We start from the raw sequence: 18,200 nt of genomic DNA, 5'->3' as shown, positions 1-18,200 counted from the left end.
ATGAAGTTGTAACACTATTCTTTATTAGATATTCTTATTGTTTCATATTTATTTGTTTGTTTTGTTTTTCATCAAACATCAAACATCAGTGAAAACTGAAACATTAATAAAAAGAAACGAACAAAAGCAAAAAATTAAAGTTTTTAATGAAATGAATGATGAGACAGAAACGGCGATGGGGTTATTCCAGGTGGAGATACAAAGCGGTCATTCATCGTGGGCGTAGTTCGAGGCGAGAGCGGATTCGTGGCTGGCTGCGAAGGTGAAGGAAAAGGGAAAGCAGAAGCAGAAGTCGAAGGCTGGCGTGGAGGAGATGACACCTGGCGAGTGCGATTCACTGGCGAAGCACGGAAGTTTGGAGGTGGGATGGGCGGTGGTGGAATACCTTGGAGATAGTCCGGGATGGAGTAAGGGCTAACCTCAGAAGAAGGGCTCCCCCCTGAAGAAGTGCTGATGCCTGTGTTGTGGTGTCTGTCAGCTGTCCAAGACTGGCCTGCTTTCTTCTTCAGCTGCAGGAGCGAAGACTCGAGCGAGCTGAACGGAGCAGCGACAGAAGGCACCGCGCGGTTGATGTTCGGCGGAGATGGAGCATTCCTCCTTAAAGAGCGGAGTGGACGAGTGGGCGACACGCCACGGAGCGCAGGGGCAGACAAGGGGACACCATAAGAAGAGAGAGAGGCAGAAGAGATTGGCGAGGGAGGAGTAGGGTCCGGCGCAAGGATGACGTGGACGTTCTGGCCATTGGAAGAGAAAGAGGAAGGAAATGAAGAAGAAGAAGAAGAAGAAGAAGATTGAAAACGATTGTATGCTTGTGAAGTGGCATTGTATTGCGATGGAGTGCTGTATGGATCAGTTTGGAGAGGAGAAGAAAGAGGCATCCTTTGTGCATCGTAATAGCTTTGATGAGGATTGGAGAAGTTCTGAGCTGATTGATTAACAGGAGATCTCATTGGAGACGAGCGTGCTGGAATGCGAGAAACGCTCGAAGAAAACGAAGAAAGAGGAGAAGAAGAAGCTGAGCTCATTGAGGAGTTCGTAAATGTAGGCAAAGTTCTTGGAGGAGATGGGCCAGAAGGTGAACGTGTGAATGAAGAAGCCTGAGGAGGTTGGGAATGAGGAGAGAATCCTGCAGGTGTCATCGAAGGAGACGAGCCGAGCTGTGAATATGGATAAGAAGCTGGAGAGGAGGAAGATGTGTTAATTGGAAATGAAAAGGAAGAAGGATGATATGACTGCTGTGACATCACTGGGCTTCCTGTAGTTCTGTTCGCCCGATCAGGAGAAGGCGAAGAACGGATTCGTGAATACTGCTGTTTGCTGAAGGACGCGTTCTGCTCTGACTCATCACCTGGGTAACCTTCTGGCGAATCGTCAGACGAACGTGCTGCTTTTCTTTGCTCTGTGTTCTGCTTCAGCTCGCGCAGCATCGACAGGATTTCTCTCTCTTTCTCCTCCAGCGCTGTCTGCACATCCTTCTTCCTCTGCACTTTTGCTTCGATCGGAGACGGCTGCCGCGACCTGGGCGGGCTTGCTGAGCGCGGCGGTGAGCGAGGAAGAGGAAGAGTGTCCACGCCAACCACAATTGTCTGCTGCGGTTGTGTAGATGGAGACTGAGACCGAGAATAGAGGCGAGAATTCGGTGAATGTGTTGGAGATCTTCTGTCGAATTTGTTCGGGCTTGTGGAATTCCCAGCAAAAGAAGACGTTTTCTGTGAAAGTCGTTCCCGATATTCGTCTTCTTGCGACTCATCACTTGATTTAATGGAGTCAATTTCTTCAAAGGAGCGATCGAGCTTTCTTCCGCGCCTTTGCGGTTCTGCACGTGAAACGCTTCGGCTATGGCTCCTTTTCGGCGAACTGGAAGGAGATTTTGATTGGCGCTTGGCATGACTGCGACTGCGACTGCGACTGGGTGTGTGAGTGTGTTTATGATTCGGACTGTGACTTGAGCTTTGGTTGCGGCTGCGGCTGTGGCTTTGTTTTGACTTGTGATGGTGCGATTTGGCGGGACTTCTGCTTTTTTGGCGTAGCTTTGAAGGAGAGCGGCTTGCAGAGTGGTGAGAAATGAGGGAGGAGGCAGAAGAAGAATGACGAAGTGGCGAGTGTGTGCGATGAAGTGGGGATGGAGACACAGAATGAGACAAAGATGGAGACGATCGGATCTGCCCTGTCTGCCTGTCGACTGTTCCATCAAGAACACCAACAGAACGCGATGATTGTGACAAAGGGGATCCAGAACGCGATGAAGAAGCAGAAGAAGAAGCAGAAGCTAACCCTGAAGAATTCAAAGGAGAGCGAAATGAAGGTGAATGTGACGAATGTGCTGGATGGGCTGAAGGCGAGCGAGAGCGTGAAAGAGAGAGGGAGCGCGACCGGAAAGGAGATGATCGTTCAGGAGAAGGAGACAAAGAGTTGTGCAGAAGAGAAACAGACTCGCGGAGCTCTTTCATCGTGTCGATGGGGACAAATGCGCTCGATGCAGCATTGGTTGTGGGCTGTGCTTCGTCGAATTCTTCGTCTATTTCTTCATCTTCCACTTTTTCTTTGCGTCTAACAGAATTAGATTGTTTGCGCTTTCCTTTTGAATGAGACACATTTCGTGTGCGCCCGCGATGTCGATGGTGGTGATGCTTGCTTTTGTGCTCCTTCTTTTCCTTGTTCCTGCTTTTGCGCTTCGGAGATTTCGATTGCTTTGATGCTTTTTTAGGAGAACGAGAATTATTTTCTGTTTGCGATTCTTTTTCAGCCGGGATCTGCTCTTCTTCCCTCTTTTCTTCTTCGACAATCGAAAATTCCCTTTGAACTGCTCCGATCTGCGGAGACAGCGGCGTGAAAATCATCGGAGTGATCTGAGCAGGCCGCTCAGAAATCGGCGACAGCATCTCGCGGCGAAACGGGTTTCCGTCGAGCGCCGCTGGTGCAGAGAAGCCAGCGCTGTCTGTGTTCTGCCGAATCCAGTTGGGAAGCTCAAGCGGTGGATCGTCCGAAGGGCGCCTGGGTGTCTGCCCGAACTCGTCTCCTTCTCTGCCTCTGAAGCGCTTGTCTTCAAACCGGAAGCGATCAGCAATTGGCGTGCTTTCTGTTGTCTTTGGCGAGGCAGGCTGCGACGAGCTGGCTGAGGAAACAGCCCAAGGAAAGGCATCGGTATGGTCCTTCGGCTTGATGGGAGACCGTTTTGAGGCGATGATCTCGTTCAAAGTGAACGACTGGTTGACGAGCGGCTTCGAGTCGAGTGTGGAATTCGACTTGCGCGGTGTCCTTTCGGAGACTAGCGGAGCAAATTCGAAGGAATTCGAAGGAAGATTCAGAGACGGCGTGGGAGCATCAGCCGATTGGCGTTTTGGTGACTGTGAATGAGAATAGCTACCGCGCCGTAGAAGAGGAGAAGAGGATGAAGAAGCAGTAGCAGACGGAGGGACAGACGGATGAAGAATGAGCGAATTGCCCGCCCGTCTGTTCATCTGCGGTGAATAACCAGAGTCCTGTCTGTAGTAATTGCGCATCTGCTGGTTGTCGCCCAGAATCGAAGAAAGCGATTCATCAGACTGATGCTGCAGTGGCTGAGATTGTGGCATCTGAGGCATTTGCGACATTGGCGACATTTGCGGCATTTGTGACATCTGTGACATCTGTGCCATTTGCTGCATCTGAGGCATTTGTGTGACTTGAGGCGCGTGCGGCGCCTGCCACAGAACAGGAGCCATCAGCGACTGGGGAGTGAGAGGGATCTGAAGGAAAGACTGCTGTTGCTGTTGCTGCTGCTGCTGGTTCTGCTGTCCAGACGGTGTGACAAGATAAATGGGCGCCTGATGTGCAGAAAGAAGCGGCTGCGACGAGCCAGCTGTTTGTGCGGTGGACGTCGTGGATGTTTGGAGTGTTGCTGAAGGAGTTGCAGATGGAATGTCAATTGTCAGCTGCTTCGATCTGAAGGAAGGCGTAGATTTGGGTGAAGGCTTGGCTGAAGATGAAGCAGAAGAAGATCCAGAGGAAGAAGAAGAAGAAGAACGCTTTTTACTTGTCTTCTCTTCTGAGTCTGTGCTGCTTTCTGAAGACGAATCAGAACTGTGTTTTCTGTGCTTTCTTCTTCTGTAGCGTCTCCTTCGATGTCTCGCGTCTTTGTGCCGATGCTGTTTTCGTCTGTTTGAAGTTGCTGTTTCAGACGATGATGACGAATTGTTTGAAGACGAATCAGACGAGTCAGCAGAAGGGGAAGAGCTTCTGTGTGTTGTAGGAGCATCTTCTGCAGCGTCTGACGAATCATCTTCTTCAGTTGAATTTTTATCGCTTTCCAAAGAATCGTCTGAAGAGCTTGCTGACTCATCACTAGAACTGTGCGAGTCCTGATTTGAAGACGAATCACCACTCCTTTCATCAGAATCATCATCTTGTGAAGAATCATCTGACGAACGGTCGCTGTCTGACTTGTTGTATTTATACTCCTTTGCACGCTTCGCTGCTCTTTGTCTCATCTTCTCTCTTTCTTCCTCGCGAAGCTCTTCCTCTGTTGCTTCCTGTGTCTCTCTGTGTTCGTACGTGAGAGGGTTCTTCTTGCCTGGCACAAACACCTCCACCTGATATGACGCTTCTGTGCCGCCGGTGCTCATCCGCTGCTGTAGAATCTCCGTCCTCTTCTTCCGTTTCATCTCGCCCAGCTCTTTCGCTCGCGCAGCTTCGTCTCGCTGTGTGTTCTGTGCTGATGGTCCACTTTTGCGCAACCCAAACGTGGAGCGCTGCGACGATGGGCCAAACCTTCTCGCAGAAGGCGTTGCTCTGAAAGAAGCGGAAGAACGTGCTGATTGGCGAGACAGGACTTCTGAACTGGACGATGACGATAAAACTCGATTTATTGGAAGTCTCTTAACTGCTGTTGCATGCTGTGGGTAATGCAGATAAGCGTGATCATCATCCTTGAAGCCTTCATCTTCTTCATTCTCCATTTCACTTCCAATTTCAAATTTTTGTGAACGAACAATTCCATTTCTTTGTTTCTTTGGCGTGGAATGAGCACTCGAGCCTTGCTTGAACTCTCTCGGCGGACCAGAGCCCATAATTGCCCTTTCTGCTGGAAGAGCCGAGGAAGCACGCCTTGAATCTCTCATTATGTTCTCCTCGCTTTCTTGATCAGAACCTTCTGATGAAGCATTAGTCTGAGACAATGCTGTTGAGACAAGCAAGTTCCGAACCTCCCCAACGCTGCGCTCCAAAAGACGAGGAGTTGTTGACGTGGAGAAGATGCGAAGAGACTCTTCCAAAGTCTCAGATTTGCGTATTGTGACGCGAAGGGGAAGCGGAGAACGAGGACGAGAAAGGCGCTGGGTGGCAGACAAAAGAGATGGAGGCAGCGAAACTGACGAGGCAGAGAACGAAGAAACAGGATCGACAGGAAAAGACGAAGGTTGTGAGGATGACGTGGAAGCAGAAGGAGATGGAATAGGTTGAGTGTACTCGACGTGCAAGACGAGCGGTGAGTGTGGGGTGGAATATGACAATTGAGGAGGTGTAAATGAATAATCTCTCTCTTGAATGTGCTCATAGATATCGGTTGTAATGTCACACAGTTGCTTCAAATCTCGTAAAGATGCAGAAGATGATGAAGTTGCTTGTCTATGAGCTTTTAAAATTTCGATTACAACGGGCTGATTGAAAAAAAGAAATATTAATGTTATATGAATATATGACTAAAATTCAAACTGCTTGATTTGTTAAATCAGATAATGCATCTGGATCTTCACAGCTAAGTGCAACAATTGAAAGAGTATACAGTGTTTCAACTGGACGCATTAGAAGAGTAGCCTATATTTAAAAATTAAATATTTTTGTGGAGGGAAAAGGTGTGCATACCATGCTTTCAGGAGTCAGTGGTCTACCCACAATTGTTGTTACTAAATTCCATCGCTTTCCTTGTGTCCATTGCATCACCTGAACAATAATTCTCTCAATCTCCTCTGATGTCAAAAATGGATTAACAAAAGCATCTTTCGATTGTGATATTATCAGTTCTTTGGTTTTTTTTGATCCCAATATCTCTATGCATCTTTCTATCAATATAAAATACTCTGGGGTTACTAAAATGGAAGAAGAAGAAAGTCTTAGAAGAATGTGAAGAATTCGACGAGAAAGAGAGTCATTCTCCGTAATAGACTGTATCATCATCAATCTTATTAAACAATAAATGAGACTATGATGAAAGGCAGGAAATCTATAATATTTGTTCAATACCTTGATATTACTCTGCAGCAAAGGACTTGATGTGAAAATCGTTGTTGTTGCATAGACGTGAGGAAAAATTCAAAAAATGATGTAATATCGCCTTTAATATACATTGCGCATATTTTTAGTAGCAAGAGAACGAACATTGCGTTAATGTCACCAAGAAAAAAAAAGCAAACCATTTTTTGACAAAATCGAATTTGCTGCTTCGTAAACAGATATTGCAAGCTTTTCAAAAGCTTCATTCAATTTACTTTCCTTTTTTTCATTTAAAATGTGGTATGAATAAGCAGATAAAGCTGCTTTCATAGAAAATAAAATATGAAAAAAAAGTGGTTGATCACTTAGCCATTATTAACTTTACAATTTTTGAAAACAAAAAATAAACTAATAAACTTAAAAAAATAACCATGACTTTAAAGACACAATTAATCAACGATTTCTTCTTCTCCAAATGAAATTCCCATTTCTTTTTGATATTTCTCTCTCTTTATCCTCTCTTCTTCTTCTCCATCACTTAAGCATTCTTCTTCGAATACAGCCTCTGCCAACATCTTTTGCATCTCTTCCTGGGTTGGTGGTCGTTCTTTTTTCTTTTTTTTCAAGCCTTTTGCTCGAACGGTCGAATGATTTTCAACCATTTCTTTGGTTTCAGATACATCTTCAGATGAATGGTCAAAGCTTTGCTTCAAGCTCTCCTCATCAAGCTTAAAAGAATCGTCAATCCAATCTTCTGGGTGAATCTTTTGTGATTCAAAGAAAGGAATTGGCCACAAAAGAATATTCTTTCCAAGAAAAGATTTGAGATTTCGAAATGTAGATCCTTCATCATACATGTGAACATGTTTACCTTGGTTTAATGGATCCTTTTTCTCATACAATGGTAGATTTCTTGATTCGACTGTTGTTATGTTTGTTGCGAGAACTTCGAATTGGGAAGGAAGAACAATAATCGCCATCACAAATGCTACTGAAGAATATATCCAAAGAAAAATTACGAACATCATTCGGATAAAGAGAAAAACGAGAACCCCTGCCGATAATTCAGTTATGTCGGCCATTACGAAGTAAATGACAAACCAATAAATACCAAGAAAAAATGAATATGCACCAATTAAAGGAGCATAGACAAGTGTCAGGAAAAAACTTTTGTGATTCCTCGCTCCAATACAATTCCCAACCCAAGGGCAATGATGATCCATCCTCATGATGCATCGATTACATCTACTGCAATGATGAGCTCGTGGAACTTTTGTGCATTTGCATGGCCCGCAATGCCTCAAAGTTGTTGTTAGTGAAAGTTGTTGTGATGGTTTCCAGTTTTTAGGAATATATCCAGGGTTAGAAAAAGCAGTTTTAATGTATGAGACAATTAATAAAGCGTAAAAAATTACATAAATAACGCAATGAATTATTCCTGCTGTTGAAGGAAGCATATCAACGCAAATTATAAATCCAAAAATTGTGATAAAATTTAATATCAATATAATGAGCCATCCAATTCGCACAGCATTCATACAACAACAAGAAGATGATTCCAAAAATCAAAGTTTTGAATTACTTTTTTGATCAAAATGCAATCGTCTCTTGTGCAAAAAGCTAAGGATAAAATGCTTCAATTTTCTGATAACAATTCAAAAGATGTTATTGCATTTCCGGTATAGCAACATTTTATCTTTTTATAATCTATACTTACGAAAAAAATAAAAATATAATATTTTAAATGTTTTATTTTCATCTGTTTTTCAATATTAATATCATTTTAATTGTTGCAACTGAAAATCGATATTTTGTGTTGCCGTTCAAAATGGAAATGTGTTGTAGAATGGAATCTTCCATTTTTTGTTTCGAATGATTCATCATGGAAATCCTTTACAAAGAACAAGCATAATCAAAGATCTTATTTCATTGGCAGAAAAAGGTTAAAGGCAATTTATTTGACTGTTAGCTGTTTGATATTGTTGTTTTTTCTCAGACTCACGCTCTGCTTTGCAGATGTTAAATGAAGGAGTAATTGATCTTCTCATTGCGCTTTTTCAAGAGGACAATATCACATCTGCTCATGTATGTTTCTATTCATTGTTATTATTCATTCTTTTTTCTATTTTTTCTGATTTTTGACTTTATTAGGCTGAAGCTTCTTCTTTGTGCTTTTGTTTATGTAATGTAGTTACGAGTGATCCTGATTTTGATCGATCAAGAGCGAGCTTGCTTTTGTCTGTTCTTCTGAAGAATACTACAGTGTGTTAATGTTTCTTTTTTACGTTTAATTTTTTCAAAAATTCTTCTTGTGAAAATTTGTTTTGATATTGAAAATTTTTTCGAAACATTCAGTCTTTGGACAGTACGATATGCACTTGTGCTTGGGAATCTCTTTGTGCGTTGATGGAAATCTCGTTTTATGCAGAGAATCTTCTGTGTGAGATGGGATTTTATACGCATCTGGAGAACTATTTTATCCAGCGATATTACAACATGGATGTTAGCGATCTCATTAAGTCTCAGGCATCTGAGCTGAAGTCTATGATGACTCTGCTGAAATACGCTATGCAACGTCACAAAGTCCGGGTAAATGCAACAATTCAGAAGGAAGAGGAAAGAAGAAGAAAACAGCTGGAAGGCATTTATTATCCCACAAAAGCCATGCAGCAAGAAACAGACGCAGAGAAGCTGCAGTGGATGCTGATGTGGAGGATGGAGCAGGACAAAGCTGGGCTGATAACACTGGAGCCGCTCTTCCGCAGGTGGAAAATGCATGCTGGCACAGCGGAGTCGCCTCTTTTGAATGACATTCGCGAGATACATGAGAATATAACTGAGATGGGAAGAGTGAGTGTGCCGAAAATGAACCCTGATTGCAGGGTTCTGATGACCTGTTCCACAAATTGGGATAAAAATGGCAGAGATAGCACGATGAACAGTTCTGAAAAGGAAGCAAAGGGGATGAGGAGAGCGAGCAATAGCGGGCTGAGAGAAGAGAAGAGCGAGGACATTGACGAAGAAGAGGAGCTTTTGAGGAGCAATGTGAGCAGCGAGGACGACGGTCTGAAGCTTCTGTGGTGGTGGCAGGCGGGGCATGTTCCTGTGGAGCAGCGCCATTGGTGGTCGTGGAGCACACAGCTTTGCGGCGGGTTTACTGTGCCCGAAAGATGTGAGATGCTTCATCGGTTCTATCGCCACCTCTTCCAGTTCTCAACACCGCAGTTCAAAGAACCTGTTGTGTACTTCCCCTTTCAAGATTCCAGTGAGCGGTTGTTTGCTTCCGATTCGTCTGTTTCCTCTGATTCATCTGAAGACTCGGAAGAGCAACTGCAGCCTTCTTTTCCTGCATCTTCTGTTACACTGCCAAGTGGGATAACCCTTCCTCCACCGCCTCCACCGCCTCCTTTGTCCCTCTTTGCACAGAAAGATAAGCAATTACAGGAGGCCAAAGAAGAAGTGGACTTGGAAGCTCTACAGGAACTGTGCCAGCTTAATTCGCCTGTGACGAATGGCGACGATCAAACGCTGTTTATGTCAGGTGTTTCTCCGTCTCCTTTCAGTTTCTCCGCTTCTGCATTGATGTCATCTGTCGGATCTATTTCTGACTTAGACATAACACCAGCAACTGCATCGCTTTGCCTGGGCGCCTCAAATGCCCAGGCAGATGTTGGTTTCCGCGCAGTCAATGAAACAGCGGCAAAATTATCATCTGATTCCAAAGTGAATCAAGAGCTGCTTTCAAAACTGAGCAAAAATATGCAATTGCCAAATATCAAAGGCACATCACTTGCTTCTGATCCTTCTTTGTCTTCAACTCAACCTCAAAATGCATCAGGAGCTGCAAGTGGTGCATCAAGTCTTGGATCGCCATTTGCAGCATCCTCCCAAAGTCAGTCTCTGCAGGAAATGAAAACGCGCTTGTCTTCTTTGGCTGAAGGCACAAAAAGCAGCACGTCCCGTTCAGATGGGAAGAAGCGCTCACGAGAAGCAGATGAGCTGAAAGCAGTGCATCTTTTGGCATTGGCCACTGAGCGTATGAAGCGTGCCCGCCTTGAAAAAGCGGCTGGCTCCTCTTCTCAAAAGCCGCTTGACGGATTGGATGGTCAAGATTTCATTCAACCTCCATATGAGCAAACTAACATCGATTCGATCGACAACAATCTTTCTCTTTCATCACAACCCCGGGCTAATAGCGAATCAACAAAGAGCCAGCCTTTTTTATCACCTCAATCAACACAAATTCCGGCTGAGCAGATGAACCTCTCTTCGGATTCGCCTTCTTCCACGTCATTGTTTTCGTCCACGCTCACACGGCAGATGCTGCAGCAGCGCAATGCCAGCCGGTTCGACGAGATATTTTCTGATCTCGAATGGATCCAGCTGCTGGCCCACATCGAAGACTTCGACTATCGCTCTTTTGATCCGCTGCAAGCTGTGTTGGCTCTACAGGAGGCAGCGTCAGAAGAGGTAATTGTTGAGGTGGCGAGTGTTTTGATCAGTGTGATTGTTGCGGCACACACAAGATTCATGGCTTCTTCGTTACAGAGTGGCAAAGATGACAAAGCATCGAATCTTTCTTCTTCTTCAGAAGGATCGTTCATCGAAAGCACAGCCAATACATTTCCATCAAACTACCCAGACAGCATTGCACTGACAAACAAGCTGCTTCAGAGAGGGCTAGGCAATGTGTGTTCGAAGCATTTGAGGCAGTTAATAGCTCTTCACAATGACTCGTGGGAATACAGCGAGGCAGAGGACGATTCGAATTCTGAGGCAGAGGAGAGCGACTGTGGGTCAAAGAAGAAAGAGCTGCTGGAACAAGATCTGTTTTATCGGGTGGTGATGAAGCGCGATGTGATTCTGGGTGCTTCAATGGCAATCATTCAGCTTGTTCGTGTGGTGTGCTTTGTCAATCCGATGGCAGTGTTTTCTTTCTTTGAGCAAAATGTTGTTCCGCCGGTCATTCAATTTTGCTGCTTTTTGCCAAATTCTCTGATGAATCACTCAATTTCATCTGTTATTAGGGCATTGTGCACTCCTCCTGCTCTGCCAGATTCTGTCTTCATTGATGAGAAATCAAAGAAAAGTTTAAGTTCTTCAGAGTCATTGAATCATCAGATTTCTTCAGAATCCCCATCGGCAGTTGCAAATACAACGCAAAAGACAGCTGAAAATCAAAGCGCAAAGAAATCTTCAGCTTCGTCATCATCTTCTTCTTCTTCTCTGTCTGAACCTGAAGCATCTCTTCCTTTTTATCAGCAGTCCAACCAAAACGGGTGGGAAATGTTCAGCTTGCACCATGTCATGAGTGGAATTCTTCCTTTGCTTCTGCGTCTGCTCTCCCATCCAGACGAGGCTGTTGTGAATGACGCTGCAAGCTCGCTGTATTCAATTGCCTGCGATGGAAGATTAAAAGGGAAGCAGCACAAAGACGATTGGAATGAGTATACAGGAAAGATCAGGCAGAGCATTGTCGTCACTCCAACAGCCAGCATCGTCCGACCTGACAGCTCCTGGTGGAACACTGCCTACGCCCTCATTGCGAAGGGGGACTACAACACGACGCCGAAGAACCTGGTGTATGAGCCCGGGTCGAATCTCTATCTGGAGGCACTGGAGAAGGAAGACGGGATGTATGCGCTGCTGAGTGTGTTCCACAAGTCGCGGCTGAGTGCGGCGACGCGCTCGATGGCTGCGACGGCGATCATTGCGTTCTGCGGGAGCACGTGCATCTGCCGCCCCACGATGGATCTCTTTGCTGCAAACGCTGCGTTGCATAAGCAGCTGGCACGGGAAGAAGGCATCGATGTGGAGGAAGAAGAGGAGGATGAGGAGGAAGAGAGGGAGGAGGAGGAAGCAGATGAAGAAGGCATCAAAGTATCTTCTGTGTCAAAAAATTCTGGAACAAAAATTGTGTCTGCAAGGAAGCGTTATGGCGAACTCTCTGTTGTTGATAGCATTCAATTGTCTGTCACTGCTTTGCTTGCATTTGCATCAGATGCCATTGCTTTGCTTTCTGAGAAGGCGTCTCCGCTTACACTTGATGACTGCATCGCCTTGATGAATAATACAAGTATGTTAATTTTTTATTTTTTATTTTTTATTTTTTCCCTTTCTTTTCTGCTTAAACTTTGAATGTTCAAATCATTTTATAAATATGATTATTTTCATTCATTTCTATATATATATGTGTGTGTGTGTGTGTTGTAACTTTAGGAAATTTGGAGCTTCTAATTGCATCTGGGCTCTTTCAGAAGTTGGAATCACAATTTATGTGTGAAATTTTTCAATCATTTAAAAAAATAAATAATTTTATTTATTTATTTATTTTATTTTATTTCCTTGCATGTATTTTGATGATTATAATTTTTTTAGAGATGGATCAACACAACAACAAAATGCTTCGTTGAATACGATTGCACTTCTTTTAAACAATGTTGGTGACGATATTAGACAGAAAATTATAAATGTTCTGCACCCTGTCATTCTTCAAACGAAAATAAAAACGTCACATTTCCTTAGTGAAGAAGCCCGCACAGTTCTTTCATTTCTCATTCCAACAGCTCAAAGCCAAGAAAGTATAACTCTTTAATGAATGAAAATCCAATGTATTATAAAATTTTGTTCAACAATTTGTTTTTATTTTGGATGATATAACAAAACTGAAGATAAAGTCTTTTTTTATTTTTTGCTTTATGTTTCGATCAAAATATATTTTCAAACTTTTTTATGATTCACGAAAATAGGGTTTGATCAGTGTTGAACAATAAAAAAAGTTAACATGTCTGAAACAGATAAATGCGTTATGGATGCTTTTACTGTATGAAAACTAGGTATTTTATATGAACTTTCACTCTGTTCAAATTTACAATATTAAAGGGTGAATCAAAAGCCAGAAACAAGTATACTTTTTACGCTGAATTGGCAGAAAAACAGGGACGTCCAAGAATTGCAGCTCTTTTCAAAGCTGCAGCACAAGCTGAAGGTTTGGATGAACTTAAAATTACAAACTACAAATGCGCATTTCTCGAATTTTTTTGTAGAGATTCACGCTAGAAGATTGTTTAACATTATGTTGAAGGGAAAAACATTGGAAGATTGCTTACAAGATGCAATCGATGGGGAGACTTATGAATATACTGATATGTATCCCACCTTTAAAGCAAAGGCAGAGGCAGAAGGTCGTAAGTCCGAAGCGGCGATTTTTGCAAATACCGCTCCAGTTGAAGAGTGCCACTCACAGCGATATAAAGCAGCCTTGGAGGAATTGAAGAAGGGAGTTGATCTCGGAGACACAGGACTGAAAGTATTTTTGTGCCCAATTTGTGGATATATTGAAATTGGCACTGATCCACAACAATGTCCCGTTTGTAAAGCACCTGCAAGTAAAATGATTGAAGTGAATTAAACTATTCGAAGATAATGAGCAAATTCAAATTTTTTAAACTTGAATCATAAAGCGTAGATTCATTTTGTCTTAATTGATCCTTAATTTTGTACATTTTTTTTTCTCATGCATTATTCTATATTATTTATTAAACAAGCATGAAATCACCTTCAAATGATTTTGAAAGTCTTATTTATTCCTTAAAATTTAGACAACGTTGAATTACACCAACAAATATTCAATTCAGCATTAAAAATTCAAAATTTTTAGTTTTAAGCTGAAAGGGCATTAACAATTTTTTTGCGTCGAATTATGTTTTTCACACTAATTAGTTGCTTGTGAATTTTTTTTCTTTCATTTTATATCTTTTCACTGTTTTGTCAAGTAGCATGACTTTTATCAAAATTTCAATGATAAAATAATTATGTTTATTTCTTTGTGGTTGTGCTCCAAAGATATCTTCATTTTCAACAACAGAGAGACAAATCCTGTATTGACAATTACAACTTCTTGAAATTTGATTATAAAAAAAAAGAAAAGAAAAGATAAAGATAAAGATAAAGATAAAAATAAAAATAAAGAAAGAAAGAAACTGTAATTAAAAAATAAAAATTTCAGTGAAAAGAAATGAAATGAAAAACACTATTGAAAGGACGATATAATGGTTGGTTGCCTTTTTGATATTCACAAAAATGAACTCAGTTTTTTCGAATTTCTTGATTACAAATTGTTCTTCCGGTATGTTAAATTTTAAATGATAAAGCTTGAAGTTCCATATGGGTGATAATTTTTGAAATCATAACTTTTTTCGGTGTGTTGATTTTTCAAACGTTGTTTGTCATTGGGAAGAGACTTTGTATTTGAATTGTTGAATTATCACAACTGCTATCAAAGCAAATGTTTTTCTTATACCTCTGTGACATGACAACAAAAAAAATGTCTCGTCAGTCAAATCTGATCAAACTAACCCACAATTTATTTTGGATTGAATAATTTATTTTATTTATGTGGAAATTTCGTGATTAATAAAAGATAATTGCCTTTAAAAAAAAGATTAACTTATGAAAATTATTTAGACTATTTCCTTAACAGCAATCAAATGAGATGATGATTTGTTACTCATTCTTTTTGTGAATTAAACAGTTTGAAAACAAATTTGATAAATTTAATTGAAAAAATAATTGAATAATTTATATAGAATTTATGGAAAGACTCTTTTGAAATTACCACTTTTGAAACAAATGTCCAACAAAAAGCATGAATCCAAAGTGTTTGAACATGACTAAATGTGAAGCAATATTTTTCACTCGATCTGCTTAAAGTGGAGGCTGTGTGAGCATCGATAACAGCAATGATGAAAATGAAGATTTAAATGCAGAATTAAATATTGAAGGATGCGATTTTGATGGATGCTCTGTGCTTGCTGATGAAAGCAAAGGAGCTGCAATATGTGCTCAGTTGAAACGGAATATTCAGTTGAATATTATTTCATGCACAATAACAGGATGTACAGCACCAGCTGAAGAAGGCAAGACAGGGTTTGGGGGAGGGATGGCACTGAAGTTGATTGATCATTATTCTTCATTTGTGATCTCATCACCTGTTTTTGATTTTGAAAAACCAAATATTGCAAAATATGGAAATGACCTGTTTGTTGAAGCATCAAACTTGACAAAGAGCATCACAAATGCATCCCTTCCGTTTGTATGTAAGAATCTGAATGATATTTCTTAAAATTCTCTGAGAGGCTTTGATGGGAGTAACACAACGAATGCCATTCCGCTGGTCAATTTCTGGAGAGCAATTGGCTCAGAGATATTTGTTGGAGGTGAAGGAAAAAATATGGGTGCATGTGGATTCTCAGATTATCCTTGTCTGTCAATCGAGTATTCATTGGATCGATTGCCTGAGGGAAATGAAAAGAATATTAACATTATTGAAAAAGGAGTTCTCCAAAAAAGTGTTGATCTCGGTGGAATTTCAATATGCTCAAATAATACAGACATGTGCGCTTTGGAGTGCCTCTCATCACTTGAAGCAGCAGAAGAAGCAGCAATGAAGATTCAGGGTATCACAAAATTTGAATTAATTAACTTTGTGATTCCTTCTTCATTCATGAGTGGAGTCAATTATTTGATGCATGTTGGCGCAAGCGATGGATTATTGACTCTGAAAGACTGCTCGTTCACAAAAAATGAAGAAAGTGAAGAAGAAACGATTATGTTTGGGCTTATCAAGGCAGATAGAGGGACAGTCAAATTTGAATTTGTTTCGATGCAATCACTTTGCTTTTCAAAGGATGTTATTTCGATGTTATCAACAACAATTTTGAACATCAAAAATCTGATGACGAAGAATATTCAAGTGGATGGAAAAAGTGGATTGAGGATATCAAAGAGAACAGCTGAAAGGATTGAAGGAATCTATGAAGCAGATAAAATTATAGTTATTGAATGGAGCTTATTCGAAGAAGTTTTCCAGAACACAACAAAAAATGTTCAACGCAGCCAGAGTGAGCATCTGCTCGTTCGAGTCCCAGTCCTTTGCGCTCCATCTCGACGCCACAATCCAACACTGCCCCACCATCCTAGTAACCTATGCAAAAGTCCAGATCGAGTGTTTTGAATTCCTCTTCGTTAGGCCAAAAATTCTCTCTCGAAGTTCTGTCGTGTCTCTCGTCAATTCCACCTCTCGTATTCCTTTGTTTCGTTTATATCTTCAACAACCTCACCATGCTTCTCGCCTGCTTTAACACTCGGTGCTCCTCAACTTCTTCCTACTCGCCTTCGAGGATTGCTTCTTGAGTGTCAACTTCTTCTCCGTCCCACACCTCACGTTAGCTCTTCTGCTTTTCCTCCTTTCCAATTTTGAACACTTCTCCCTCACAAACAAAATCACCTGCGACTCCTTCAGCTCGTCTATGCCATCTGTATCTTTCCCCTCTGTTCTCTTTGCATTGTCCAACTGCAATTGCTCACAACGTGCCCTATCCTCTGAGAAAGAAGCAGATGAACAGACGCTGCAAGGGAGCGTTGAGAGCGTAAGGTATTCACCCGAACTCTAGCTTGTAGTGCGATTTATTTAGAGAGCTCACATAAAATGCAATGCAATAACAAATAGAGTCGGAAACGGAAATGGATAAGACAGCATCTGCTCGTTGAATGGATAACTGGTACATCCGTGCAACGCAACGGCAGCCATCAGCTATCTCACGGTGCCAAATTAAAATGATGGAGCATTGTCTATCTCTGGATGTGTTCCCCATATGAAGATACAACGTTTGGGTTATAGCCCCTCTGGTGGAAACGGCCCTTCGGAAAGCAGCTATCCTTCTTCTAGTCCAAAAATCGCCTTCTCGGATCTCGAATCGCTGAATCTGGTGAGCTTGAAAGGAATTGAAGGCACTTTTGAATACACCTCTTTACAGATGCGAACCGAGGAGCGTCTCCTGCCCGGATTCATCTCCATCATCTACTTCCCATTATTCGTCCACGTGCTGTCATTTATTGAGGTTAAGGAGTCCGGAAGCCTCATGGAACTTAACTCTTCAGGTTGCCCCTCGTGCACAGCGACCTCACTTTCCGCCTCATCATAAGCATGGATGGCGTGTTTGTGGCCTACAGCCACGAGAACGCAGATAAAGGGTATGTGTCGGAAAGCTAAACCCAGGGGAGCGTACAGCTTGCCACCTTTGCTTCGGAGCACCACACTTCCGAAATTATTATTGCTGTTCGATTTTGCAAAGCCTTTGGCGTTCTGTGTGAAGCATAGCCACTCATTTTCAAAAACATGTCAAAGCCTGCCAGTGCTGCCCATCCAGCTAAAGCAGCTAAGAATATACATATTCTGACTGTTGCTTCTCATCTTTGTCTTCATCCTGCTGTTCCTGGATGTATCGACTATTCTGGCTGAGCGGTGGAGGAAGGAGAAGAACATGAACAAGGGACTGAAGCAGAATGTGGATGGCACAGCAGAAGGAACCGAAACTTATTCATTTGGTGATGATGAAGATGTCTTTCGAGGAGTGGTTCTGAAGAGCTGAGAGGAAGGGATAAAAAAAGAATGAAGAAATAAAGAGGATCTGTTTTTGACCACTTCGTCAGTATCGAATCTGGTGGATAGCACGGCAAGCTTTTCGCCTCTTGAGAAGCTTTATATGGATCCGAGGGATTCGTTGTTCATGCTGCTTCATAGAAGGAAGAAAACAGAGGAAAAGATAAGGATTTTGGAAGATTGAATGTTCATCAATATTTTTAGGAACAAGAAATGGTTTGTATTTAAGATGATAACGATGCATTTTATCATCCATTCATGAAATTTTATTTTTTTACGCACGAACAACCAAAAGGAAGGCACTTTTAAATAAATTTAATATAATTTCGTCGTTCATTTAACGTTAATAACTGGGGAAAAAAATGTTTATAAAGCAAAGCTTTCCATTAATTGGAAAAAAACATCACAGTTGTGTTTATATTGAAAGAAACGAACGTTGAATAGTGTTTGATATGAAAATAAAAACAATCATATATAAAAATTTATTTATTTTAGTGTTCTATTCCACAAAGGCTTTAGAAAAACAATAATTGTGATTTGATTAATGAAAGCTCCGAATAGCAAAGCA

The 18,200-nt window shown here is 41.7% G+C and overlaps 4 protein-coding genes across 4 annotated transcripts; 3 read left to right on the top strand and 1 right to left on the bottom strand.

The window, feature by feature from the left end:
• Window positions 1-27: 27 nt before the first annotated feature.
• Window positions 28-7,723, bottom strand: MONOS_7902 (putative palmitoyltransferase ZDHHC6; the record flags this gene model as incomplete). Its single annotated transcript, XM_067878266.1, has 9 exons — window positions 28-5,636; window positions 5,692-5,793; window positions 5,842-6,157; window positions 6,220-6,310; window positions 6,390-6,512; window positions 6,599-6,605; window positions 6,648-7,135; window positions 7,358-7,488; window positions 7,719-7,723. 9 exons carry the CDS (start codon window positions 7,721-7,723, stop codon window positions 144-146), a joined length of 6,756 nt encoding a protein of 2,251 aa, XP_067730418.1. The 3' UTR covers window positions 28-143.
• Window positions 7,724-8,205: 482 nt separating this feature from the next.
• On the top strand, window positions 8,206-12,870 carry MONOS_7903 (putative Rubrerythrin; the record flags this gene model as incomplete). The annotated part of the gene is made up of 5 exons (XM_067878267.1): window positions 8,206-8,274; window positions 8,341-8,451; window positions 8,545-12,265; window positions 12,409-12,466; window positions 12,568-12,870. 5 exons carry the CDS (start codon window positions 8,206-8,208, stop codon window positions 12,782-12,784), a joined length of 4,176 nt encoding a protein of 1,391 aa, XP_067730417.1. The 3' UTR covers window positions 12,785-12,870.
• Window positions 12,871-12,943: 73 nt separating this feature from the next.
• MONOS_16811 (Rubrerythrin) lies at window positions 12,944-13,757 on the top strand. Its single transcript, XM_067869684.1, has 3 exons — window positions 12,944-13,012; window positions 13,072-13,177; window positions 13,236-13,757. Exons 1-3 carry the CDS (start codon window positions 12,974-12,976, stop codon window positions 13,598-13,600), a joined length of 510 nt encoding a protein of 169 aa, XP_067730416.1. The 5' UTR covers window positions 12,944-12,973; the 3' UTR covers window positions 13,601-13,757.
• Window positions 13,758-14,820: 1,063 nt separating this feature from the next.
• MONOS_7904 (uncharacterized protein) lies at window positions 14,821-16,204 on the top strand (the record flags this gene model as incomplete). The annotated part of the gene is made up of 3 exons (XM_067878268.1): window positions 14,821-14,849; window positions 14,902-15,228; window positions 15,325-16,204. The coding sequence occupies 3 exons, from the start codon at window positions 14,821-14,823 to the stop codon at window positions 16,202-16,204; spliced, it is 1,236 nt and encodes a 411-aa protein (XP_067730415.1).
• Window positions 16,205-18,200: the final 1,996 nt, after the last annotated feature.

This window comes from Monocercomonoides exilis (assembly GCF_001643675.1).
Source record: "Monocercomonoides exilis strain PA203 chromosome Unknown scaffold14-1859848, whole genome shotgun sequence".
NCBI classification, from domain to species: Eukaryota; Preaxostyla; order Oxymonadida; family Polymastigidae; genus Monocercomonoides; species Monocercomonoides exilis.
The sequence above is the reverse complement of the archived record's forward strand: the minus strand, read 5'-3'. Positions and strand labels throughout refer to the sequence as shown.

Bases quoted from the DNA above. Each gene is read 5' to 3' on its own strand.
- MONOS_16811 (XM_067869684.1), top strand. From the start codon at position 12,974: ATGTCTGAAACAGATAAATGCGTTATGGATGCTTTTACT. The intron at 13,013-13,071 runs GTATGAAAACTA...ACAATATTAAAG, and splicing joins GCGTTATGGATGCTTTTACT to GGTGAATCAAAAGCCAGAAA. The intron at 13,178-13,235 runs GTTTGGATGAAC...ATTTTTTTGTAG, and splicing joins AGCTGCAGCACAAGCTGAAG to AGATTCACGCTAGAAGATTG.